Source organism: Temnothorax longispinosus, chromosome 8 (genome assembly GCF_030848805.1).
Source record: "Temnothorax longispinosus isolate EJ_2023e chromosome 8, Tlon_JGU_v1, whole genome shotgun sequence".
In the NCBI taxonomy this organism is placed as follows: Eukaryota; Metazoa; Arthropoda; class Insecta; order Hymenoptera; family Formicidae; genus Temnothorax; species Temnothorax longispinosus.
Window position 1 is genome coordinate 10,431,878 of NC_092365.1, and position 27,326 is coordinate 10,459,203.

The 27,326-nt window shown below is 34.2% G+C and overlaps 1 protein-coding gene and 1 long non-coding RNA gene across 7 annotated transcripts; one reads left to right on the forward strand and one right to left on the reverse strand.

Annotated features, from left to right (window-relative positions):
• Positions 1-165: 165 nt before the first annotated feature.
• LOC139817104 (uncharacterized) lies at positions 166-9,244 on the forward strand. Of its 5 annotated transcripts, none has more exons than XR_011733139.1 (9): positions 166-272; positions 531-560; positions 694-839; positions 962-1,130; positions 1,794-7,512; positions 7,755-7,818; positions 7,912-8,099; positions 8,363-8,549; positions 8,779-9,244. It is a non-coding gene; the product is annotated as an uncharacterized lncRNA (long non-coding RNA). The 5 variants fall into 5 exon arrangements; XR_011733138.1 differs by lacking the exon at positions 166-272 and having other exon boundaries at positions 279-560; positions 1,794-6,773; positions 6,955-7,512; XR_011733141.1 differs by lacking the exon at positions 166-272 and having other exon boundaries at positions 279-560; positions 8,308-8,549.
• LOC139817103 (KICSTOR complex protein SZT2-like) lies at positions 8,646-16,467 on the reverse strand. Of its 2 annotated transcripts, XM_071784917.1 has the most exons (9): positions 16,339-16,467; positions 15,847-16,139; positions 14,162-14,189; positions 13,995-14,072; positions 13,589-13,920; positions 10,964-11,089; positions 10,627-10,875; positions 10,192-10,459; positions 8,646-9,740 (listed from the first exon to the last, which is right to left on the reverse strand). In XM_071784917.1, the coding sequence occupies exons 2-5, from the start codon at positions 15,858-15,860 to the stop codon at positions 13,615-13,617; spliced, it is 426 nt and encodes a 141-aa protein (XP_071641018.1). In that variant the 5' UTR covers positions 15,861-16,139; positions 16,339-16,467; the 3' UTR covers positions 8,646-9,740; positions 10,192-10,459; positions 10,627-10,875; positions 10,964-11,089; positions 13,589-13,614. The 2 variants fall into 2 exon arrangements, with proteins under 2 accessions (XP_071641018.1, XP_071641019.1); XM_071784918.1 differs by having other exon boundaries at positions 10,964-11,034; positions 13,672-13,920; positions 14,162-16,139.
• Between the last annotated feature and the right edge of the window lie 10,859 nt (positions 16,468-27,326).

Genomic DNA, 27,326 nt, shown 5'->3' on the forward strand with positions numbered 1-27,326 from the left:
AATTGGAAAAGAGTGTTTCAGAATTAAACGTGTAAAAGCTGCCTGTTGAGACTTGAGATCACGGACATTCACGATAATCAACAATAGCGATTGCATAAATAACAAATGCAACGCAACGACGCGACGCGGTCCCGCCAAAATGGCAATGGGGGGGATGGAGCCACGTGACCGTGACGGTCGGGACGGTCCGTGTGAGCTCCGAGTTGCTCCGAGTGTTCCGAGCGTACACGGACGTACGCTGGATGAGCTGCGTCGCCCGCGTTTCATTTTTGGTTAGTACTGGTTGCACTCATCTTCTTCTACTTTTTCCTTCCGTTTTTTATAATGAATAGAACTGGATTCCGCGCCAAAACACTGGGTTTGATACGGCCAACGGCAAAATCGATTAATTTAACCGTATCATCGTTTTTCACTGTATCGCTTTTCACATGCTAATTTTCAAACATCATCAATAACTTAAAGATTTCAGGATATAAATATTGTGAATAAATATTTCACAAATTAATTTTTATTCCCTTATTTTATTGCAGCTTCTAATATTTTTAAAATCCAGTCGATCGGTGAGTTAACCAAAAATAAATAAATAAATAAGTATATATATATAATAGATACATATATGTATATATATAGATATATGTACCGTTCTTTCTTTTTTATAAGTGCTTTCTTTTTTTCTTAATTTCTTAATTATAGAAATCTAAAAAGCAGAGTAAATATGTTTGCACCTCGAAAGCGTTATAAGCAATATTTAGAACCGGGAAGTATTGGCAAAATTCCACCATCCACATTGAGACGCTGGCGTAAACAAGGAAAATCAAATATATTTGACCTAAACAAAGGTAAAAAGTAAAGTAAATTTTTCAGAAAACTGTAAAGAGAAATATGTAATTGACTTTCAAAGTATATAGGTAAGCAGAAAATTAATTCATATTTTTTAAATTGTTTCTTTGGGTCCATTTAGTCATGCCTGCAGCTTCAGCTTTTTCTGAACAATCAAGCATTATAAATCATTCACCACCACAACATGAGCACGATGATATATTTGCTGCTGATTTTGAAATGGATTTGGATTTGGAGAATCAAGAACAGCTGAATCTTGATCCACAAGACAATAATGAAGAGATTGAAAAGTTTGTCGGATTTAGCAGAAAATAATTTGGGGAACTATTATGGATTTTTTTATGATTGCTATTGGAAACTCGAGTTTTTGATTGCAATAATGGGCTGTTGTACATTTCGGAATTAGTTTATTGTTGCTATGCAATAATATATGATTCAAATTGGAATCGTGACTTTTTCTTTACTATTGCTAGGTTGTGGGAAATCTTTCTAATTATTTCGGATACTTACCTACTATATCTAATTATCTATAAAATACATCTGACGAAAAATGGAATTATTGTAATTAAAAATTATTTTATAATAGCTCGATCGATTCCCTGTTTAAACGATAAATCGATTTTAAAACAAATGTATAGTACATAAAAAATTTAAATACATAGTAATCAGAAGACATAGTCGGAATGACAGTAGAAATCTTGCGTTTTCTATCGGAATCGTAACTAGTTCCAATAATAGCTCCTCAAGGCATGTATTATAAAACTTTTCGGAATGAATTTCGATCGGAATTATTTCATTTTTCCACTGAAAAAATATTTCTCGCACAAAAAATTAAATAAATAAGTAAACAATTTTGATGGAAATCCATTCCGAAAAGTTTCGCAATACATGCCGTCGTATCATTTTAATTCCTCCAACATAATTAACTCTTCCCGTTTCTTAAACTGTTGCAGTATTTTGTCTCCTGATATATCAGATGACAGCTGTTCTAGTGATGATGAAAGAAGTACTTTTCATTTTAATTCTGTGCCCCTAAGCTCGGAAAATTTAAACAAATCACTGTGCCCTTCTCTATCAATTACAAAATTCGAAACAATGCTTATGATATTTCACATGACTTTGAGGCATGGTATGACTAGTGCACTGATTGAAGACATTTTAAAATTGGTCAACAAAATAGTAGGTGATGACAACGCTCTGCCATCTAAATACTTCTTTCAAAAACTCTTTTCTCAAGGAACAACTATGGAAACTCAATTTTACTGCCCTACTTGTTGCATTTATCTGGGTCCTAAACACAACTTCAACGACTGTGAAGTAGCTTGTCCATCATGTGATTATCGGAGTCCCGCAAGTTCAATGAAAAGCGACACTTTTTTCATGTCATTTAGCATAAAAGATGGAATAAAAGATCTCCTTCAGAGGCCAGATGTCAACATAAATTTAGATAATCATATTAATGTAGACAATGTAATACGTGATATATATGATGGTACAATTTATCAGTCTTTAAAAAAAGAAAATATACGCAAAAATGCTTTGACGATTACTTTTAATACTGATGGAGCAAGTCTCTTTCAATCTACTGGAGGTTCTTTGTGGCCAATATTTTATACAGTAAATGAAATTGTTCCAAGTCAACGTTTTAACCCAGAAAATGTACTTTTAGCAGGGTTGTGGTTTGGAAATAAGTCTCCCATTATGGATGTATTTTTTAAACCATTTGTAACTGAATTAGTAGATCTAGCTAAGTGTGGAATTTTATGGGACTGCCCTGGTCGAGGAATTGTTGAAAGCACTGTATATGCTATTTGTTGTGTCACAGACTCAGTAGCAAAGCCTAAAGTTCAAAACATTGTACAGTTTAACGGAGCATTTGGCTGTGGATATTGTTATCATCCCAATGTTCCTACAGTTATAAATAATGAAACTGGTCGTACAGCTCTGAAGTATGTGCCCAATAAAATATATGCATATAGATCAGATAAAAAAATTCGAAAGGATATGAGGAGAGAAAATATTGACTTAGGAGTAAAAGGCAAATCTTGCATATATAATTTACCAGAATTTAATATGTGTTTTGGGTTTGCAATTGATTATTTACACCAATCTTTAGAAGGCGTAATGAACAAATTGCTATCTCTATGGTTTGATTCAAGTAATCATCAACATAATTTTTATATTGGGACATTTATTGGACAAGTAGATAAAAGACTGTGTTCAATAACTCCTCCAAGTTATGCATCAAGAAAGCCTAGGTCACTTACAGATAGAGCACGATTTAAAGGAAATGAATTTAGAAATTTTCTGCTATATTATGGGCTTCCATGTCTTCTTCACATATTACCAGAAGTTTATTACAACCATTTTAAAAAATTAGTCACTGCCGTATATATTTATCTCCAAGAAAAAATAACCTTTTATGAGGCAGATTTTGCTGACAATTTACTTCATGAATTTACTATTGAATATAGCAGACTGTACTCTGAAGCTAATGTTGTGTATAATATCCATTTATGTATGCATTTAGGAAAAATTGTCTCTATGCTTGGTCCACTCTGGGCTTATTCCACGTTTGTTTTCGAATCAGGCAATGGATATCTTAAAAGATTGATTAAAGGCACAACTGGTATTGTAAGTCAAATGGGGCGCAAATATGTTATGTCCAAGAATGCCTCCAAATTAGTACGTAGTAAACAGTATAATGTTCGCAACGATATTTTAGAGTTTTGCTCAGACATATTTATGTATAAGCAAATGAAAAATTACACTGTCTGTAATGAATATACTCTTCTTGGCAGAAAGTATACTTCAGAACTTACTGCAAATGAAAGGGATCTTTGCAATATTTTATTAATAAAATCCGTTTCAGTAGACTGCTACAATAGAGTTGTTAAATCTGGAGTCATTTATCAGGGAAAAAGGCACTCCAAACAGCAGCAATTTAATGACTCTTGTGTTCGACTAGATTGTGATGGCGCTTATGCATATATTGATTTAATATTTCTAGCTTATCAAGAGCAGTCATTAGACGTGTTCTGCTTCATTCGCCCAATACAATTGGCTCAAAACAGAAATCCTTATATGCCTCCACATATTAAGCAATGCAGTCTAGATCCATTTGGACCTCTCCAAATATGTAAGATGGGCAATATATCGTCTAAATGCATTTTAATCTGTTGTGATGGAAAGAAATATGTTACTGAACGACCTAATACTTACGAGAAGGATTAAAAAATGTTTTTTATTCCATAATCTTTTTATATGTATATATTTTGACTTTCAGTTATTTGTGTTTTAAATTATTTTTTCGATGTATGATCTCAGAAAAGTTAAGTGAAATTTTAGAGTAAAAATTTACTGTTATTTTATTTATTTCCAAAATGTAATTAAATGCATGGTGAAGAATATATTGTGATAAACATTTAAAGCGAAATGGTATTCAATTGTATTTTCCTTTCGTGCACCTTTCAGTGACGGTGCTTTATAACTCACCTTAAATTCTACTTAAATTATGGCAAATGTAAATGCTTTCTGAATAAAGGTCGTGGGAACTACATGCAACCTCTATACATTCCTACATATTATTTCGTGTGCATATATGTATAGTTTTCTCTTCTGTTATGTATGTGCGTTTTTTAGAATACAATTTGGTATACTCTGAGACGTTTTTTATAACTGTAAAATGCAAAGTAAAATATAATTCTATGACTTGAGACACTGTTTGTATTTCTGTGCACCATGACCATGTTTTAATCAAAAACTGCTCTAAAAGCAAAAAAAAAAGATTAATTTCTACAATGCAACCTATGTGTTTTTCACAATTTTTTATCTCAAATAAGAGTTGCAGTACAAATTTAAACTAAATTTTATCTATAAATTTACTTTTGAAACATTAAAAATAGCTGCATGCAACCTTTGCTATTATAGAGAACCAATGGAATAAGATATATGTATTATACTCTTTTTATTCTAGTTAAACATTTGTTAAGAAAGGTACACTAATTTATAAAGTTTACTAAATTTTAAATACTCTTTGTTAAAGATCACCCTTCCTTAGTTATAACGATCACCCTTCCTTCGTTAAAAATCACCCTTCCTTAGATTTTTAATGAAAATAAAAAATATAAGTATGAACAATTTTGGTAGCAATATTTACAAAAACTTACATTGCAAATAATATAATAATCACTAACATGAATTTCAGTATATTTCTAAAAAATAATATGATACTGATCCTTTACTCGCTATTATTTAATTGTATATACTGAGAGAGTATAAACAACTGCAATTATCTGTATACTGGGTATAAACAACTTCCTGGGTATAAACAACTTATTTGTATATACTGGAGGGTATAAACAACTCTTAGACCATCTTGGATATTGAATTCTGTATACAGATGTCCGGATATGCAAGTCGAATATACGGTATACATGCACGTGAAGATACTAAATTGAGTATACGGAAGATTAATATGTGTATACACAAACCTTCTATATACTTACGACTGGGGTCTCTCTATACTTAAGGGGTATATTGGTCGTGAATATCCGAATACACAGGCCACGGAATAGGATATACGTATTTGATATACGGATACAGAAACTCTGTATACGCATATATAAATTGTGTATACCTTCTGTATACCTTGTATATACTTTTTCGCTAGGGCAATGAAAATGACGAATTTATGAATGAATTTATCGTACTTAACTGGCAAATACCAAACACGCTGTCCGCGTTTTCGAAAAATTGTGTCGCGAATATAGCTGGTTGAGTAGTTAAGAAAATGGTGGACGAAAAAAAGCCGCTAATTAGGTGCGAGAAATGCCGAAATGCGTTATTTCAAAACAGTCAAAGCGTACCAGAATTTTCGGACAATTGTCTTATTCAGGCAAAGACACGAGGTGGACTAATATTTCCGAGCAAATGCGTCGTTACAATCTGTCAACGCGCTGAAAACATTATAAGACATAGCTTGAACAGAAATAAGGGTAATCCATTTCGAAAATCGAATGCTAAATTAAGCAGTTCTTTGCGCAAAAATATTGCAAGACGTTTTTCAGCCGCCTTGCAATTTATTTCCGTCGTTGAATGAGCATATCTTTGACGATGAAATGGAACATCTTTCGAGCCACATTTTCACGCTAGTGAAAGAAGTTTGTAAATGCTACATTATTAAGCTACGCATGTTTATCGCAACAAACCGCGTGTCAGATGCTGCTATCGGCATGAAATTACGACATCATATGACTCGGCAAATAATTTGGAAGAGTCAATAATTTTTTAAAACAGCTGTACACAATTATTCAGTTCAAAAGGTACTTTATTTGCCCTGAAGGGGCCTTAAAGGGCGTTTTTGCGGAACGTACCCAACCCTGCTGTACACAATTATTTTTTAAGTATTAAGTTCTGCGATATCTTGGAAAATTTTATTTTGTTGTTTTGCGATACCTTCGAAAATTTAATTTTGTTAATTTAATCTATAATTTGTATTTTATGTGTTCTTTATGTTTATCAATAAATGCATTTATATTTTACACAATTGTATGTATAAGAGTGCGTTCCGTTTCAAGCATGATGCGCATAATGCATAATTTATCCTTGTTGTTCACTAAATATTAAACAAAGATAAGTGATGCATTATGCGCATCATGCGTGAAACGGAACGCACCCTAAATTAACTGTAAAAACACAACTAAGCGATTTTCACTCCTGTGTGCAACTTCAAACTTGGCGAATCACGAACGCTCACGACGGCTCCCGATGACGCCCGAAGTGCCCGCTGCGGCCAACATGGCGGCCTTTCATATTGCTTCACAAAATTCGGCCTATTCACTATCCAGTTATATATAGATCAGTGATTTATATAGATATAAAAATTTTCAAATATCTATGATAATCGAGCGTTACACGCACTTTATTTAAATGTATTTTTTTCTACGTATAAAATATTAATATGTTATTTATTTAATTTGTGAAAGATTTTATATTTATTATATGTGTTGATAATTTAGCATTTTCAATGCAGTTAATAAACGAAATGTTTACATATAAATTAATAATAGATTATTTATGACATTTTGATATCAATTATATTTCGACACACAGGAGGCTCTATTGAAAAAAGTAACGGACCTCTGTAGTATTTGTTATCCTTTACGGAGAGTGACGGAGAGAGAGGTTATAATGTGACGTCATAGTGCATTGTTGCCGGATCTCCGTACTTACGAGTTCAGCGAGACCAAGCGAGACTGTTCTCTGTGTTTGCTTTTTATTTAATATTTCAGAAAATATCCTTGAAGTCATAATTTTTTTGGTTCTAATTTGTTTGTAAGATGTTTATTAATATTTCTGCAAAGTTTTGAAAGTATGCCATATTTTCTTCGATATTAATTTCTCAAATAAAGTTGAAAAAATAGTGAAACTTTGATGAATTCCTATAAGAGCCCATGTTAAATTCAAATTGTTATAACTTTTGAACGGGCCTCGCAAACTTGTTCAAACTTGGCACAATGCTTTATTATTATAATACTCATCACCTGACAAAGTTTGAAGAATTTGGCATTTTTTCTTCTAAGGGATCATACAACCTTAATCTATTTTCAATTTATTTATCGGATTTGTTTATGCCTAATACCTGGCTACATTTCACGTGCAAAAATATAGGTAAGTGTAAAATGCAAATTTAATTTTGAACTTAGTAAAAAGTATCCTTGCAATATGAAAGAGATATAGATTGCAAAAGTAGAGAGGTAACCTACTAAAGCTGTATTTGAACAATTACATCAAATTATAGATTTATGAAATATAGAAATAAACACGCTTATATTGTATGTACAAGTAGATATAAGTAATTTTGTTATCGTACGGAAACTCGCAGTTCAAACTAACTATAAAATTGTTTGCAGATGCTTGATGTCATTAATGTCATTAAGAGGTAGAAAAGCAGTGGAATACCTCATGCACTTCCAAGTAAGTTAGAAAAGCATTAGCGAACTTAATCTTGTACAAATCATATTAAAGTACACATTAAAGAAATATAAATATATTTTATCATTGTGTAAGGGTTGGAATCTGTCTTGGGACAAACGCTAAAAGAGAAGCTATAAGATGTCAAAGCGCTTAATCGAAACAAAACAGAGCATCAAGAACCTCGTCGTAGAGCGAGAAGCAGTGGCAGTCGAGCTGCATCATCTACGACCGGAATTTCCGAAGATGGCAGTTCAGGCCAACACGCTGATTATTATACAAAAGTAAGTTTCATTTTCAAGTTACAAATTTGATTTTGGACGTTTCAGAACTTTTATAATTTAATAACAGAAAGAAATAGTAGCAATAACTTGAAAAATATGTGTAACGCTGATTGACTATCGTGTTGTGAGGGCGTAATTTTCTTAACGTTGCCGCGCTATGAAAGATTTAATTTACCGCATGATTTAATTTATCCGTATGATATTGCAGATCGAGGACTGCGAAAGTAAGAAAAGTTTATAAGAATTACATTTGTAATTTATAGGACGTAAACATAGAAGAGGATACAGAGAGTAGTTCTGATTACATGGGTGAAACAAGTGACGATGAACACAGTGGGTGGTGGTAGCCAATCTGGAGCCAGTATGAAACCAGGCGATGATCTTGATACAGATAGCACATTAAAACGGATTCTAGAGCAGGATTATGACCTAATGAGTAATAAGAACAAGGTAAGCTAGTAACTAAATTTTAGTTAATATACATATATATTACAGATATAAGCTATAAAGCGTTTGTGCCGGATACATTTTTCAACAACTAAAAACTATTCCTGCTGTTTGCATTTTATTTACTTTTCATATTTAAATTAAAATTATACAAGGATTGTAATTTATGTTAAAAACTAATCTTTCACTGAAAACAAATATCATACAAATATATCACTGATATTTATTTCAGCTTATACTTCCGGCGCAACCTACTGTGATAAATATTCCAGAATCTCTGGCACAGCATTTCACTACGACGCAGTTTACGAATATCCCAGAGAAACCTTAACTCTCATATCGCAGTTTACGAATATCTCAGAGAAACTCTCTGATTGTGTCGATTAATTATCGAACGGAAAAAGGAAAATACAATAGCAATGTTTTTTTTACGTATCAGGATAAGCTGTAATTATATAAAAAAAAAAAAGAAAAAAATAACGGAAAACAGAACCGAGCAGGAGCAGGACGCAACAGGATATCTGTATTTCTAGAAAGTCTGATTTTGTAAATTATTCTACGAGGAAAACACTTGTGTATTATATATATATGTATATGCGGATATGCGATATACAATTTGATATGATATATGATCTATGACGTTTGTTTATTACTATGTAAAGTGACAGACTTCGAAATTAAACATTAATTACTGTTAATCGTGGCGTTTTGAATTTACTCTTTTTCTTTTCTTTTACCTAAAAAGGATCATGAGAAAGTGAGAAAATTCCAAACACTGCGAGAGTGCAGACACAATAGACATCCGAATTTTACGAAACGTGAAAAAACATTCGTATTTTCTCATCTCTAAACTTCTCAGACCGTGTTAATATTTAAACAAAATAATTTACACTCACAGAGCTAGCGCGATAAAAAAATAAGTTAACATTCGTTGAAACAACATTATACATTTATGTCTAACAACAATTTTTTGTGCTTGCACTCGCGAATCTCTTGCCGACGTGATACTCGATTTTCTCACACAGAATTTCTTGCTATAAGACACAAAGGGGAGTTTACTTCTTGCGGAAAATACTCGGCATGCTGGGCGATTCAGTTTTCTGTTGAAAAGATCTTGTTCATCTTCTGGCGCATATCCTTGGCAGACATTCACCGTCGTCATCGATAGAGAAAACCCGGAGCTCGTCGAGTGTCCTGGAATGAAGATAATTTTTTTACAAACGTTTAAACATTTTTCGTTATCGAGAAAATATGTACAGGATACATAATGTTTCTAGAAAAGTATTCAATGGTCCAAAGATATCGAAATTCAGAAATATTCAGAAATATTCTACCAAATCTACTATGGATTATTGCGACTGTAGATTACAATTATATAATCACAGTAATTTCAAATCCAGGTCGCTGCCTGGTTTGCCGAGATCAGGAGATCTTTTTTTCGGCAATCAAAAATTCCAAGAAAATTAGCGTGTCGCTATAATAATGAGGGATGTTCAAAAGATTGCACCGCGTGATAAATTACAGTAATAAAATATAAAATTTCTTATATTTCTTTACATCTGTATGTCTTATAGTTATTAATTCGTCAATTATTATAAACACGATCAGATATATTTAGATTAACATAATTATTTTTATTCAATACCTATCTATTGGCTTCATTCAGTATAAATACTGCCTGCACTCCGCTTCTCTGAGCAAGAAACGCACCGCATCTTCTTATTGAGGTAGGCATTGATTTACTAACGTTTTGAGATGCCTCAGTTCCGGTAGTACTACTCCGGAAGCGCATTGACTACTTAACGGACAGTAAACCAGCATGGAATACGCCTCCACCAGGGCGTTTACTAATTCGATATTGCGGCTCTGTTAAAGCGCAAATGAAGCAATCGTCGATAAGTGCGTCGCTATTACTGCAATTAACAATAATTTAGTATGGCAATACATATAGCAAAAAAATGCAGATATAAAAAGTAATTTCTTATTAAAGTTGAAATTGAGTTTGTATTTCGTTCTTTATATGTTCAAGAGTTTATCTTTCAAGTTACATGAAGAACGTATATTAGAAAGGATAACGTACTGTCTTTTATGTAGTTTTGTGGACAGGTGGGAGCGATGACCGCGAACGTGGATACTAACGAAGTTGCCAAAATCGGAGAGAGTTCCAGAAGATCCTTCACGATCATTTTCAACATTAAACGTGCTTTATCACGTGCTTCCCTCACCTTGCACTCTACTATACGGCCTTAGGGTGGAGATTGCTGTATAATGGAATCTAACTTGTGAGCGTTCTTAATTCCGACGATACCATCCGTGACTATTACTATATCTGAAAATGTTCCTTTCTCTGTATTCTCCATAATACTATTGCATAGCATTAGGTAAATGATTAAATATATCATAAATTGTGAACTCACGTGCACAGCTTTGCTCAGGTAAAAGTGTCAAAAAGCCAGCATCCCGTATCTCAACATATTTACAAAACTAGCTTCCGGCGAAACCATGGAGATATTACAATTATTTTTGTTCAAGCAGTTGCTACCCTGGTAACCATATCCGATAGAAAACGATTAAAAACGGCTATATCTGTATCGTTTTTAATCGTATCTTATCGGTTCTATCGTTGCATATTTAGAAGACAGATAAAACATTAATCGAATCGAATCGGTTTCTATCGTTTTAGGTCCGAATAAGAAAATAACTATACAAATTTTATAGTTATGAATCGTTTTCTATATGTACAATTATTGCCCGTCTGAATCAATCGTATATACACGATATAATATGTATCGTTATTTATGGTAATAATTTTACCGTATGCATTAATACGGATATATAAGAATAAAATGATAGACATCTTATCGATATTTATATGACTTAACCGAACCGATACATCTATCGTTTCTTATCAGGATTTTCTGACATACAACTTATCATCTTCTTTATGGCAGCAAATCGGTTCGTTTTCTATCGTATATTAATGATATAAATTGAATCGTTTGAAAACCTTCTACTTTGTATATGTTTGTATAAAGTTAAAACGATAGATATCTCGTCGATATTTATACGATTTAACCGAACCGATACATCTATCGTTTCTTATCAGGATTTTCTGACATACAACTTATCATCTTCTTTATGGCAGCAAATCGGTTCGTTTTCTATCGTATATTAATGATATAAATTGAATCGTTTGAAAACCTTCTACTTTGTATATGTTTGTATAAAGTTAAAACGATAGACATCTCGTCGATATTTATACGACTTAACCGAACCGATACATCTATCGTTTCTTATCAGGATTTTCCGACATACAACTTATCATCTTCTGTACGGCAGCAAATCGGTTCGTTTTCTATCGTATATTAATGATATAAATTGAATCGTTTGAAAACCTTCTACTTTGCATATGTTTTTATAAGGTTAATACGATAGACATCTCGTCGATATTTATACGACTTAACCGAACCGACACATCTATCGTTTCTTATCAGGATTTTCCGACATACAACTTATCATCTTCTGTACGGCAGCAAATCGGTTCGTTTTCTATCGTATATTAATGATATAAATTGAATCGTTTGAAAACCTTCTACTTTGCATATGTTTTTATAAGGTTAATACGATAGACATCTCGTCGATATTTATACGACTTAACCGAACCGACACATCTATCGTTTCTTATCAGGATTTTCCGACTGACAATCATCTTCTGTACAACAGCTAATCGTTATCTATCGTATATCAACGATAATAACCGAATTGTTTAGAAGCAGCAGACGGAAAAAATTTCTATGAAAATCATATTTTGTGAATACCCAGACAGCACCAAGTCCAAAATCGGGACATAACACGTCATTTAGATGCTTTTTAGACGTCTTATGTCCCGCTTTTGGACATGCGTGCTGTCTGGGTATTCATAGAAATTTTTCGATTTTCATACATCTAATAATTCAGATATATGAAAAACTATGAATAACTACAATTTTTTATACTTTTTCACAGAAAGCTATGGATTTTTATGAAAAATTAAGTTGAATATACTAATTTCTACGCGTGCTGTTTTTACGCCAGAAGAGCTGAATCAATTTTGATACTTTTTATAGAAAATTATGAAAAATAATTTTAACTATATGTTAGATAAACTTTCACGGAATTTTTAATAATAAATTAAACGCCAGTCTGTAATTAATCTTAATTTATTAGAAATATATTTTATAAAGTGTACAAATATGAAGAATTATGAACAGATACATTTTGTTTTTTTAACTGATAATTAAAGTGATATATTAATATATAGTTATAATGTTTCAAATTGGTTTGGCATTGTACAAAGAAATTTGTCACATTTCATTTCGACGACCACAAGTTTACGTTTTATCAGCTAAATCGGAATTATTTTTTTATCTTGTGCTTCGCTAGTAACTTGTAACATATGATTTATTCTTAATTGATTATAGACCGCAGGCATGGTTGTCAGAACTTTACAAACGACAAAGCAACATTTATTTACAATAATAAAACTTAATATTTTGATAATTGTATCATCGTCTAATTGTACTACAGAGAATCGTTGGTTTTAATAGTTTTACTGTACGCTGCAGTGTGGAGCACAATTCCGCTAAATATGCACCTTTCATATACATGTACCTCTTTATTATTCATGAAATTCTTATAATAGTTACTATGACACTTTAACAAGCTATAATATTTATCCGCATTTTGTACTAATTTTGGAGCACCTGAAAAGCACCTCCCAAGTATTTTGCAACGTGAGTTTCTGATAGAATACCGTAAATAAACGATTCACTAATTATATTAAAAACGATAGAAACTGATATATAGCTGATAAGATATTTACGATAGGATTCCAAGTATTTTGTAACGTGAGTTTCTGATAGAGTACCGTAAATAAACGATTCACTAACCATATTAAAAACGATAGAAACTGATGTATAGCTGATAAGACATTTACGATAGGATCCCAAGTATTTTGTAACGTGAGTTTCTGATAGAGTACCGTAAATAAACGATTCACTAACCGTATTAAAAACGATAAGAAATTTTTTTATCGTTTTCTATCGGAGATGGTTACCAGGGTACTTTCCTCAAAAAGCCTCCCTACCAAACCCTCGCTCTCTGCCCTTAAATTTTCTAATTGCTGATTAGCTATGGCTGTGACGGTCGCTACTCTCTCCTCTAACAGGTACAACTGTTTCTCTACGTATTGTGTGAGAGAATTCACGTTATCCGCAGTGATCAGCCATCCTTGTACTAGTATTTGTTGCGCCGGGCTTGTAAAGAACGGCGTATGAGCTATCACAGTCAGATAAATTTCAGGCTGCATCACGCACCTGCTGTCTGGTATCGTAAACTACGGACATACGGTGAATTAAGAATCTTTCTATTTTACATGCATTAGCAACATATCAAGAAAAGAATACTTACTGGTTTAGTTATACCTTCAAGACATTGTTTCGTCACCAGATACACCTCATCAATGACAATTTCACCGCTTTGTACATCCTAAAGAGACATTAATTTTATTTACTGACTGACGCCGCTACAAAAGTTAGAATATTTGACAACAAAAGTATTAATTTTGTAATACTTACAACAGTGGCAAGCGACGGACTTAAATCTAACCCAAGCAGCATTTTGACGTCCGCCCGACGTTAAGATAAACACACTTAACGTTGGTATCCAACGTTTTCGTTACGTCGTTTCAACCCTCTTTTGCACTAATTTGGGGAATCAAATTTAGGTTGTACCAACGTTGGAATCCGACTTATATAAGTTAAATTGAGGTTACATTTTTTCCACCAGTTTTAACGTTGGTATGTAAACTTTGATTTTGTACACTCTGCTAGACCTGAGGTTATTTTTTCACAACGTACATTTTGGGTGTAGTTTTCGTGCTTCCATTCAAACCATATGACGGCATTGGTGTAATAAATGTATCATAATACGTACTTATCAATTTGGCACAAATAAAATGGCTTTATAGGAAAAATATAGTTTGCGCAGTCTTTGATACTATTGTAATTTTGCCATAAATACACGAACCCAGCACTGAAAATGTATAACGAAACCCACTTTATTGATAAATGTGGAAATGATAGGTCGAAATTAGACGAATCCCTTCTAAAATATTCCAATTTACTAAATATTCTAATAAATAACTAAAATTTTCAAAGTGTAGATTTTAATTTTTTTTTCATCAAAATTACTTTTAAGATAAATATGTTATCAAAACCTTAACAACAGATATTATATAAATGCTTTAAATTGTTAATAAAGTGCGTTAAAAAATATAAATCTAAATATACTGGAAAATGGCGGATTATTTGCCTTCCTCTTTGAGGGATGAAAATGGCGAAGTCAGCGTTCCACACTATATCAAACTTTACGTAGTAAAAGGTGCGATAAATTCTACTAAGATTTGTCTTCTCGTATAAAATAATGAACTTTTTCAGACTTTTGCAAACTAAGTAGTATACCACTGTAGACAAAATTGTACCTATATTGACTAAAAGTCTTAACAAGGTCGCCAAACTGACTTAACATGTCGATAAAGTATCGATTAGTTGAAAATTCTATACTAGATTTGCGAATGAGTCGTATATCTTAACCAAATCCGACCTATGCAATATCATCTATGGTGATCTAGAGCATGGTTATGGCAGCCGTACAGCCGAGCGAACACGCTCTCGAGCTGTGAATCACGCGGCGCGCGCGCGTTGCTTCCCGACGACGCGACGATAACCGCGTGAGATGAGATGAACCGGTTCGGCCGTGGATCGTCAACATTCGTCGCATAGTCCTCGTAGCTCACGCACGACGCCGCGAATTGCCGTCGGCGATGCCCACTTGACGCAGCAGTAATCTGCTCTACATTGTTTTAGGCAGAATTTGTTACCATTTCTCGCGATTCCTTAACGTCAGTCAGAAATGACCACAGGCGACGTTTCACAACGTTAGCGTTTTACAACGTTTGATAACAAAACGTTGGTTTACGTTGGGAATTACGTATTGAAGTCGCTCGAAAAGTGTGGTGCAGAGTATAACGTCAGGCGAACGTTAAATATCTTAACGTCGGGTAATAGGACTTAAACTGTTTCGAATTTGACGTTGGGAAAGTGATAAAAAAAGCACGTCGTAATTTTAACGTTAAGACAACGTCCAAAAAACGTTAGTAATTATAAGTTACATTTTATAACTTTCTTGGACCGCTTACAACGTTGTGATTAGTAAAAAAGTAGTCCTTAGTCGGAAAGTTAACCGAAAAATGCTGCTTGGGAAGCTAAAGACCATCCTATATTTGTGCGCCAGAAATACAATCGATGTCGTCGAAACAACTTTATAAAGGAATTGGTGGCTGGTATCTATAGACCATGCAACAGGCTCATCCTTCAGCAGCACCGATACTATATACTTCCAGCTCCGGTTCCTCCTTATTCTTTATATTCGGGCATTGTGTACTTATCACAGAGTCCAAATGCTCCAGCAGCCATTGAGCTCTCACATTGCGAGAGATGGGAAAGCTCTTCTTCATTAACAGAAAGATAGTTCCGCTTCTAGCACTGTTCTATCCTATACAAAAGAAAACTACAGTTAACAAAAGCAGTAATTACTACAATAATTCTATATCACGCTTGTTTTTAGCATATTGCAACTGCTTTGAACAATGGGATGAAAAGCATTCCGTTAAAAATCGTAATTATCACATTTAATGTGATTAAAATTAAATTAATTATATTACTTGAAAATTGTCGTTAAAACCGTAAGATACCTATATTTTTGCACGTGAAATGTAGCCAGGTATTAGGCATAAACAAATCTGATAAATAAATTAAAAATAGGTTAAGCACGTTTCCCGTGTTGATGAACTATTACGTAATGCGTTCCGAAACCACCACATATTTTACGTCTCACCCCCACCCTCCGGCAGCTAAACGATGTACAGTTTTTCGCTTTTTTTAGCGAAACCGTGATCTAACAAATGTTTTAATTAGTATATTGAGAACTAACAAACGATTCCGCATCGATTGACCACGGTTTGAACCAAAAATTGTAAAGAATTCTATATTTACCGGCTAAATTAACACTAAAAATTATTTTCGTGATTACGTAAAAACTATTAACTAACAAACGTTCTAATTAGTCTAACAATCAATAAAAAACGACTAACAATCGATTCGTAAAAAAAAATGTCATAAGTCGAAATTGTCCGGCTAACTTCACCTCTATGAAGTTGGCCGGACAACTTCAACGTATCGAACTTTCATTAACTGGAATCGATTGGTAGTCGTTTGGTGGTCTTTGGTAGTCTAGTCCGATCGTTTTGTAGTTAGTCGTTTTCCTGTAAAATAAAAATGAAATTTCCGGTGTGAAGTTAGCCGGACAATTTTTATTTTTCAACCAATTTAACTTTTTTATAGCTCATTCGACGCGGAATCGTTTGGTGGTCACGAATATCATCAGTAAAACGTTTGGTGGTCAACCGTTTTCCCAGAAAATAAAAAAAATCGTATGCGCATAATGCTGGACATATCACCACTGTGCCATTAGCCGGAAAAATTGTATTTATCACCCAAATTGACTTTGATAGGGCTCAATCGACGCGGAATCGTTTGGTGGTCACGAATATAATCAGTAAAACGTTTGGTGGTCAACCGTTTTCCCAGAAAAAAGGAAAAACCGTATGCTCATCACGCCATGGTCGTATGACTCTGTGCTATTAGTCAGAAAAATTGTATTTGTCACCCAAATTGACTTTGATAGAGCTCAATCGACGCGGAATCGTTTGGTGGTCACGAATATTGTCATTAAAACGTTTGGTGGTCAATCGTTTTCCTAAGAAATAGATAAAACCGTAATCTCACGCCATTGGTCGTATGACTCCGTGACGTTAGCTCGGTAATTTGATGGATAAACATTATTTATCAATCAAATTGACTTTCATACGGCTCAATCGACGCGGAATCGTTTGGTGGTCACGAATATCGTAATTAAAACGTTTGGTGGTCAATGGTTTTCCTAAGAAATAGAAAAAACCGTACTTTTACGCCATTGGTCGCATGACTCCGTGACGTTAGCTCGGTAATTTGATGAATAAACATTATTTATCAATCAAATTGACTTTCATACGGCTCAATCGACGCGAAATCGTTTGGTGGTCACGAATATAATCAGTAAAACGTTTGGTGGTCAACCGTTTTCCCAGAAAATAGAAAAAAACGTATGCGCATAATGCCGGACATATCACCTCTGTGCCACTAATCGGAACAATTGTATTTATTATATTTATTATTGTATTTATTATATTGTATTTATTGTATTTATTATTCATGACCACCAAACGATTCCGCGTCGAACGAGTTGTATGAAAGTCAATTTGATTGATAAATAATGTTTATCCATCAAATTACCGAGCTAACATCACGGAGTCATGCGACCAATGGCGTGAGAGTACGGTTTTTTCTATTTCTTAGGAAAACGATTGACCACCAAACGTTTTAATGACAATATTCGTGACCACCAAACGATTCCGCGTCGATTGAGACCTATCAAAGTCAATTTGAGTGATAAATACAATTTTTCCGACTAATGGCACAGAGGTGATATGTCCGGCATTATGCGCATACGGTTTTTTCTATTTTCTGGGAAAACGGTTGACCACCAAACGTTTTACTGATTATATTCGTGACCACCAAACGATTCCGTGTCGATTGAGCCCTATCAAAGTCAATTTGGGTGACAGTGACAAATACAATTTTTCATACTAATAGCACAGAGTCATACGACCAATGGCGTGAGCATACGGTTTTTCCTTTTTTCTGGGAAAACGGTTGACCACCAAACGTTTTACTGATTATATTCTTGACCACCAAACGATTCCGCGTCGATTGAGCCGTATGAAAGTTAATTTGATTGATAAATAATGTTTATTCATCAAATTACCGAGCTAACGTCACGGAGTCATACGACCAATGGCGTGAGAGTACGGTTTTATCTATTTCTTAGGAAAACGATTGACCACCAAACGTTTTAATGACAATATTCGTGACCACCAAACGATTCCGCGTCGATTGAGCCCTATCAAAGTCAATTTGGGTGACAAATACAATTTTTCTGACTAATATAGCACAGAGTCATACGACCAATGGCGTGAGCATACGGTTTTTCCTTTTTTTCTGGGAAAACGGTTGACCACCAAACGTTTTACTGATTATATTCGTGACCACCAAACGATTCCGCGTCGATTGAGCCCTATCAAAGTCAATTTGGGTGATAAATACAATTTTTCCGGCTAATGGCACAGTGGTGATATGTCCAGCATTATGCGCATACGATTTTTTCTATTTTCTGGGAAAACGGTTGACCATCAAACGTTTTACCGATGATATTCGTGACCACCAAACGATTCCGCGTCAAATGAGCTATAAAAAAGTTAAATTGGTTGAAAAATAAAAATTGTCCGGCTAACTTCACACCGGAAATTTCATTTTTATTTTACAGGAAAACGACTAACCACCAAACGATCGGACTAGACTACCAAAGACCACCAAACGACCACCAATCGATTCTAATTAATAAAAGTTCGATACGTTGAAGTTGTCTGGCCAACTTCATAGAGGTGCTAACTTAATTCTATGAGGTTAAAAGTAGAGGGGATAATGTTGGTACTAAAGAAAATCCCTAGGCAATACAATTTAATTTTTGTAGATTATTAGCACTGCGTAAGTAGTAATCTGTTAGATAGAAGAAGCTTTTTTCAAAATATACGCGCACGAATACAAAATGATCAAATCTTTTTGACACATGCGTGATAATGAAAGAACAGGTATGTTTTTCCACTTCCTGCAAATCCGTCTATAAAAAATAACCTTTTGACTTCATTCTCATTTTCAATTGCTCGCATTACTAAATCGTACACGTGCTTTTGCTCTGCATTTAATGTCAACGATAAATCTTCTCCTCTACTTCTTTCCTCATCTAAATCATATTCTATTTTAGTAATTTCCACTGGCTTTGGTTTTGGCAATTTGAAGTTTACGCAGCTAGTTTCATTATTTCACATAATTTCCTCGATATAATTCATAGCTATATTTTCTGGATTATCCATATTTCTGTGTACATAATCTTCAATCATGGCGTCTTTATATTTATTCCAAAGTGTTGGTACATCTGTAGGTGTTCCATATATGCAAATATAGGCAAATAGCTCTCTAATTTGTGCAGGCATTTGGCTCTCTTTCGCTTTTTCTAGCGTTTTGTCCCATTGATCGTCTGATTCTATCAAATTCCTTGTTTTTGCCTGAACGTCTCATAAAGAACTCCGGTGACAGTTCTCAGATCCTCGTAACATTTAGCTCCCCTAACATGTAGGAGAAGCAGTCGTAGATAATATCTTTCATTATCTTTTATGCTTACTGTATATATAATCTGGAAATGATTTTTTCTGTTCCTTTTTGACGTAGTTTCCATTTTGTTTCTTTCTTTTCATACACATATTACGACGCAACCTCTGTGTATAATAAATGCCTCGCTCTTTCATTATCTTGATTTAATTTAAACCATGCAGTAAGTGTAGTGTCCCTTCTCTGCGCACTTATTGCTGCTTGCTCTTTATTTCCCTTTTTGAAATATATCATTTGGCGATTAGGCAAATAAACTGCCAATCTTATTACTGTATGAGATTTCATGAACATTTCATATCCGTTCAGTCTCCACATTGCTTCTGGTGCACTAACATATCTTGCATCTATGACTGACAGAACTTATGTAGAAATTTCAACGACTGACAGAGCCTATGATTTTCCAAATTTTCTCAATAAGATAATGAAATAAAAAGGAAATAAAACAAAGAGATGATGGAAAGATGAAAAGACGTAGATTTTTTAAAATATAAATTTGATATTTAAGATATATACCTTTTTTCTTTGTCTTTTTCTCTCCCCCTCTCTCTTTCTCTCTCCCTCTCCCCCTCCCTCTCCCCCTTCCCCTCCCCCTCCTTCTCCCCCTCCCCCTTCCCCAAGTGATTTCGCTAGATAGTAGATAGAAACAGTGGGAATCTCGTTAATCCATTCATGCGCGTCCTTTTTTGTTGCAAATTTTGTCCACAACAAGATGCATACGATAAAATTCGTCTCAAATAAATTCTAAGGCTTGAAAACAACAAAGAACTAAGACTATTTCAAAAAATCAAAATTTTTTGCTTACATAGCATACAAGAAAAAGGGTCTAAAAAATCTTCTGCATTATGAAAAGTATTCTTTGTAGTTTTCAGATGATGTGTGATTTTTTGGGGATTTTTAATTCTATTTTAGGGTGAATGCACCGTTTTTTGCCACTGCGCCCGTTTTGGCCACCTTCATCATTTATTAAGATTTTCTAGTTCAAGGTTGGCTGCAGTCCGCAGCAATCGCGATATCTTCACTTTGCAACTATTTTTCTCGATCATGTGAGTGCGACAATCAACTGAATCAACATCACGTTTCTCTTTTACATTGGAAAAAATTATTTGTTACAGTGTATACCAAAGACACAATCTTTTTATAACAAACTATAAGAATCCCCAAAACTCGGTAAGTAGAATTTAGTGTATTTTTTTATGAAAACGTGACAGTATATACTTGTGTACACTAGAAATGAGACGCATATAGGTTAAGTTTCTTTTAAAATATAATCTGCTAAGGCGATCTTGTAAAATTAATTTGCTTTTTATAAATAAACAAGCTGGCCAAAAATCGAGCATGTTTTTTCGCATTTTCCACTTGTGGCCATAGGGTGGCCAGAACTAGGATAACGTCTGCACTAATTTTGGCCACTTAATATAAAAAGAAAGATAACTTTAGAAATGCTGACTAATTTTTGAGATACTAAGCTTTATGAAGTTTTTTATAATACTATTATTTTATTATTATATTTTTAGATTAAAATGCCAAAAAGAAAGTGTGATATATCTGTTAAGAAAAAACAGAAGTCCACAACCAAGGAAAATCAACAGCAATAGAGAAAATTATTTTTGTATTCACCAACAAAGATACGAGAAGCTTTAGTTGCTATTCAGAATGGTACACCAGTCTCGACAGCAAGTAAAATTTATCAAGTACCAAGAACAACTTTGCGACATAAAATTCGAGGTGAAGCACCAGTGACCACTAGACATGTAGGTCGTGAATCAGTATTAGGTTCTCGTGTAGAAGCTATTTTGGTGGATTGGCTGATGGAAACATGTCGAATGGGATTCCCTATCACAAAAGATGTTTAAAGAAGAAGAGAAAAAAAGGCAATTAGAAAAGAAAGAAGAAGAAAAGAAAATTAGATTGCAGAAAAGAGAAGAAGCAAAACAAATTAGATTGCAGAAAAGAGAAAAAGCAAAACAAATTAAATTAGCAGCAAAAAGAATAAAATTAGAAAAAAAAGATGAAGCAAAATCAAAAAAGAAAGTAAAGTGTAATAACTAAAGAAAAAAATATTCTAAGAATTGTTTGTTCAAAACTTTATTAAGTTTACTGCAATGAAAATGATTTATATTAGAGTTACATGTTAAAACTGATTTACTAATATTACTAATTATTTTCTTTCATTACTAATATATTTTCAACATTTAATTATAAAAAGGTCTGATAAGAACTGAGCCAAAGTAAGCTAAACTTATTTTAATATTTAATAAGAAAAAGTACAAATTATTAAAATAAAAGTTTATTTATTAACGTACTTATTGATAAGACATAAAATTAATGTGTTTAATTTATCTAATAATAAGACTTATTAAATATTTTGTTATTTTGTGATTAGTACACAAATGTGATTTGCAAAGATTAAAAATATATATAAATATATGTGAAATAATATATTAAAGTGCAACTTTTTTGTTTAATAAACATTAAAATATATAATATTTTACATTTTTGTTATTTACTATCCCTTTTATTTTAAACAAAAGTTTGTTGTCATGCTAAATTTTTCAGATGGCCAAAATTGGCACCCTACATGGCCACAACAGGTACACAGATGGCCAAAATAGGCAATCTACATGGCCACAACAGGTATACAGGTGGCCAAAAATAATTAAAATAGAATTTTTGCAATTATTTAACTTTTCCATTATTTATTCGTTTTTTTTTCTAAAATTTATTTGTAAAATTAAAAATTAAGATATTAAATAATGTATTTAAGTGAATAATTTTTTCTTGTGATGTATTATTTAAAAAAAATGATTTTAAAAGTTGCAAAAATGGTTAAGGTGGCCACAATCGGTGCATTCACCCTAAATGACGGAAAAAAATCACCGGCGCAACATAAAAAACCAATGAAATTGAGGGTTTTCGAGATCCGAGTCTCAGACTTCGACGGGGCGTGCAAGCTAAACGACTGACTTTAGACGATAAATGTTATTCAGATCATTATTGTAGATAATTTTATGCTCTACAAAAAAGATACGTATTATAGTTATAGTTACCCTATCTTGCTTAGTTTTCGAGATATCAACAAAAAAATCGCGTTTTTTGTTGATAATATTGTTAATAACTTTTTATTGCGCGTTAATTTTGCGAAGCAAAATAAATCTCACTTATAGCACCTCAAATTAAAGCGATTCATGGTGGTTGCAATCTGGGAAAATTAATTGGAAAGTTAACCCCCTAAATTAGTCTAATATAACTGGCCTAGGTGGCATCAAACTAATTTTGAGTCCGTTGCAATATTAATGTGATGACTTCCTTTTGTTCCCTCAATTCTTTGATCTAATTTTTTTATTTGAAACCTTTACTTTATCCTTGGCAGCGTTTGAAATAGAAAATATTTAATAATTTAAGACAAACTCATGCATACTTGTGATCTTGCACTCGCTTATATAATGCTCTAAATTGTCCCTACCTGACTTACAGAATCTACACTTCGTATCTTCTTCGTCAAGCCAGTATTTATTTGCGTCCTCAAAATTACCGCACCTTAATTTTACCATCGCTCTAATCTCGTCTCCTGTTTTCACTTTATCCAAGTTCGCTTTTAATAAATAACTCGGCGTTTTGTTTGTCACCTCTATATCTTTGTACCTTGTATTATATTTTGCCTCTACTATTTTACTGTTTATTATTTGCCCTTAAATATCCTGTTCCCTTATTCTTACTAAGCTTTCAGTATTTTTACCTTCATTATTTAATTCTTTTATTACTTCAGAGCTCCAACCATTGCTATTATAAAACCTTTCCCGTTCCAAATTATATAAATCCTTTTTCTTTTTATCCCTCGTGTCCTTTTCATTCCAACATCCCTTTACTAAACTTCCATCTTTTTTCCCTCTGCTTCTTTTCTCGAACCTCATGGCTCTTATACCCCAACAGATTTTAAGTTTCTCTAATCCTAGTTCCCTTGGTATTACATACCTCGGTGTGCAAAAATCTAGTCTAAATATCCATCTTACATAATCTAACATGACTTTTTCCAACTCCTTTTTTTTACTCCACCCCTATATCTCTGCTCCGTATTCCATCACACTTTTCACTAGGTATTTAAAAAGCGTCCATCTCCTACTAAAATCATCTTTACATAATCTTTCTCCTAAGCCCCAGACCCTATTTGCAGCGATCCTTCCTTTTCTTTTCAGCTTTTTTATATGATCGACATAATTACCTTTCTTATTAAACGTGAAACCCAGATATTTAAACCTATCTACTTCCTCTATTATTTTTTCGTTCCATTTTCATGTCATTCTGCCTTTTTTACCTTTACTATTAAATACTAGCACTTTAGTTTTTTCTGTATTTAATTCTAGCTTCCTATCTTTTAAGAATCTTTTTAACATGCTCATCATATCTAGTAAAGCTTCTCTATTTTTCGCTACCAAAACCATATCATCCGCGTATGACCATACTCTCACTCCTCCAAGCTCCACTCCTCCTATACCACGCTTTTCTAAAACTTTATCGATGTCCGCGTTGTATAAATTGAACAGGACGGGACTCATCACACAGCCCTGCCTTACACCTTTCTTCGTCTTGAAGCACTTTGTGAATCCATCCCTCGTCCTTATTGTCACCTCCGTCTCTTTGTAGATTTCTTTTATCCTGTTTATTAAACTGCGATCCATCCCTTTCTCTTCCATTATTTTTCATAAAATTTCTCTGTCAACGTTGTCGAATGCTGCCCTTAGATCCACAAACATTGCGAAAATCTTGTCTTTCCCAGTTGCCGCATTTTTCTCCTTCTCCCTTTGCACTATATGGTTCAAGATAAATATATTATCCATCGTGGATCTCCCTTTCCTAAAGCCGGCTTGGCTGTCAGGTATCATCCCTTTCCTCTCCATTATTTCCTCCAATCTGTTCCTTAGAATTTCGGCATATACCTTGTATGCAGTGCACAGCAGCGAGATCTGTAGTTTTCTGTTCGCTCTTTATCCCCTCTTTTATATAGGGGGACAACTATGCTTGTCCGCCATTCGGTCGGAATTTTGCTTTCCTTCCAAATGAGCTTCAGCAGATCAATTAGACCTCCTCTTACCGCTGCGCCACCATACGGCCATGCTTCCATTGGGATTCCATCGACACCTGCAGCTTTGCCTAGCTTCATTTTCTTGACTGCCCTCACTATTTCCTCTTCTTGCAGCTCTCTATCTGTATCTTGAACCTGCTCTTCATTTCTTTCTTCTGTTTCCATGGCACGCATCTCCAACGCCCCTTCCCTTCCTACCATCTCAGTCCCACCTAACAGCTCCATGAAATAACTTCTCTAGTTCTCTTTCAAAATATTATTCTCTTTCCATTCTTTTTTCTTTTTTCGACTGTTTATATAGTTCCAAATTTTCTTTTCGTCTTTCAGTTTTCTTAATTCCTCTTCTTCCCTCATTCTCTTCTCCATCCTTTTGCTCTCTAACCACCCCTTCAGGCATTTCTTTTCTTCCAAATAGTCTTCCTTACTTCCCTTTCCACATCTCCATCTTCTGTACTTTCTTTTCACCTCCCTCTTCTTTCTGGTACAACTCCTATCCCACCAATCTTTGTGCCCTATTTTCCTTCTCTTCTTTAACTTAATATCCTTATACACTAAGGCTCCAAGGATTCCGTTTTTTAATTTCTCCCATTTCTTATCCACCGACTCCATTTCCTGGTCCTCGGTTTCATTCCATACCTCCGTCCTCTCCCTGTATAATTGCCTTGCCTCTTCGTTCCAAACTATGATCTTCTTTGACATATTCCGTTCCTCTTCTTCCTCTTCTGTACACCCCTCCATTTGTCTCGTATTCTCCTCTTCCTCCAGTATCAAAGTCAGAGGCAAATGATCCGAGTCCACCCTGTCCCCTATTCTAAATTCCAACACTCGCTCTTGCGCACTATCGTTTACCATTGCATAATCAATTACCGAGCACCCTCTCGCACCCACATACGTATATTTCCCCTCCCAATCCCTCTCTGTACATCCGTTCAAAAAATACCATCCTTTTTCATTTATCATATCCACAAAACTTCCGCCGCCATTTCTTATAACTTTATCTTTACTCTCCTTTTCAAAGTCATACTCCTCCTCCCTACCACCTCCTAAGTTTCCTATTCTAATATTAAAATCACCTCCTATAATAATATCCTCTCCTTCGCATCCTTCGCATTGCTCCGTTATTTTTGCCATTATATCTTCAACGTCTTTCTTTGCTCCTACATTATATACTGTAAAAATATTTAGCCCTTTTTCCTCTTTTACTATTCTCGTTCGCGCAATTCTTTCTGTAATCATTGTACATTCATAATTCTCCACTTCCGCCATCCAGCCTTTTCTAATACCTATTAGTAATCCTCCCTTCGCCCTACCCTTCTTTTTTTCCTTTACAGCGTTAATGTTTTTCCAAATGTGCGTTTCTGGCAATCTACCCTTAATTCTATCCCATCCCTTTTCCTCTAACCATGTTTCACATAGTCCTATAAAATCGAAACCTACTATGTAATTCCAACAATCTTTGTCCTGCCTCTCTATACCTGCTACATTCCAAAAAATTATTTTTTGCCCATTTTCTTTCTTCATCTTCTTCACTTTTCCATCCTTCATTCGTGTTGTTTGCCTAACGTCCTCTTGCATGCCTCGACTTACTGATACTCTTCTCCTAACTTGACAGTCTTCTAGAAATTTTCCTTTTCTATTAGCTTATTTTCTTCCTCGCTCCATACATACTTTCTACCTTGTATCTCTAGCTTCCTAAAGCCTGATCTACAATGTGTTCTTTGCTTCCTGTTTTCTGTTCTTACTTCTTTGCGACTGTCTCGTATTTCGCAATTCCGTCGCGTAACGTGATGTTTCTTGTCTCTTCTGAAGTTCGTCAATTTTTATCTTGGGCGACAGAGAACAAAAAACATCGCATTACGCGACGGAATTGCAAAATACGAGAGTCGCAAAAAGGTAAAAAACAGAAAACAGAAAGCAAAGATCACATTGTAGATCAGGCTTATAACCTATTTTCACCCATTTTCCTTCTGTTTTCTCTTTCCATGCCCTTTCTTTTATCCGTTTTTGCACTTCTCTGTCCTCAAAGGTCAAATCGTGATCAATGAAAATTTTCTTACTTACCAGTTTCTTCTTCTCCTTCATGATGTTATCCTTCGCTTCCCAGCAGTCCATTTCGACTATTATTATCTCTCCTCCTACTCTGCCTGATGACCGCATTTTCTTCACTCGCGCTCTTGCACCAAACTCCCTCTCCAGAAACGTCTCCGCTGTGTCTATTAAGCTCTTGTTTTCCTCTTTATGTAGTCCTCTGATCACTATATTATTTTTCTTTTCCTT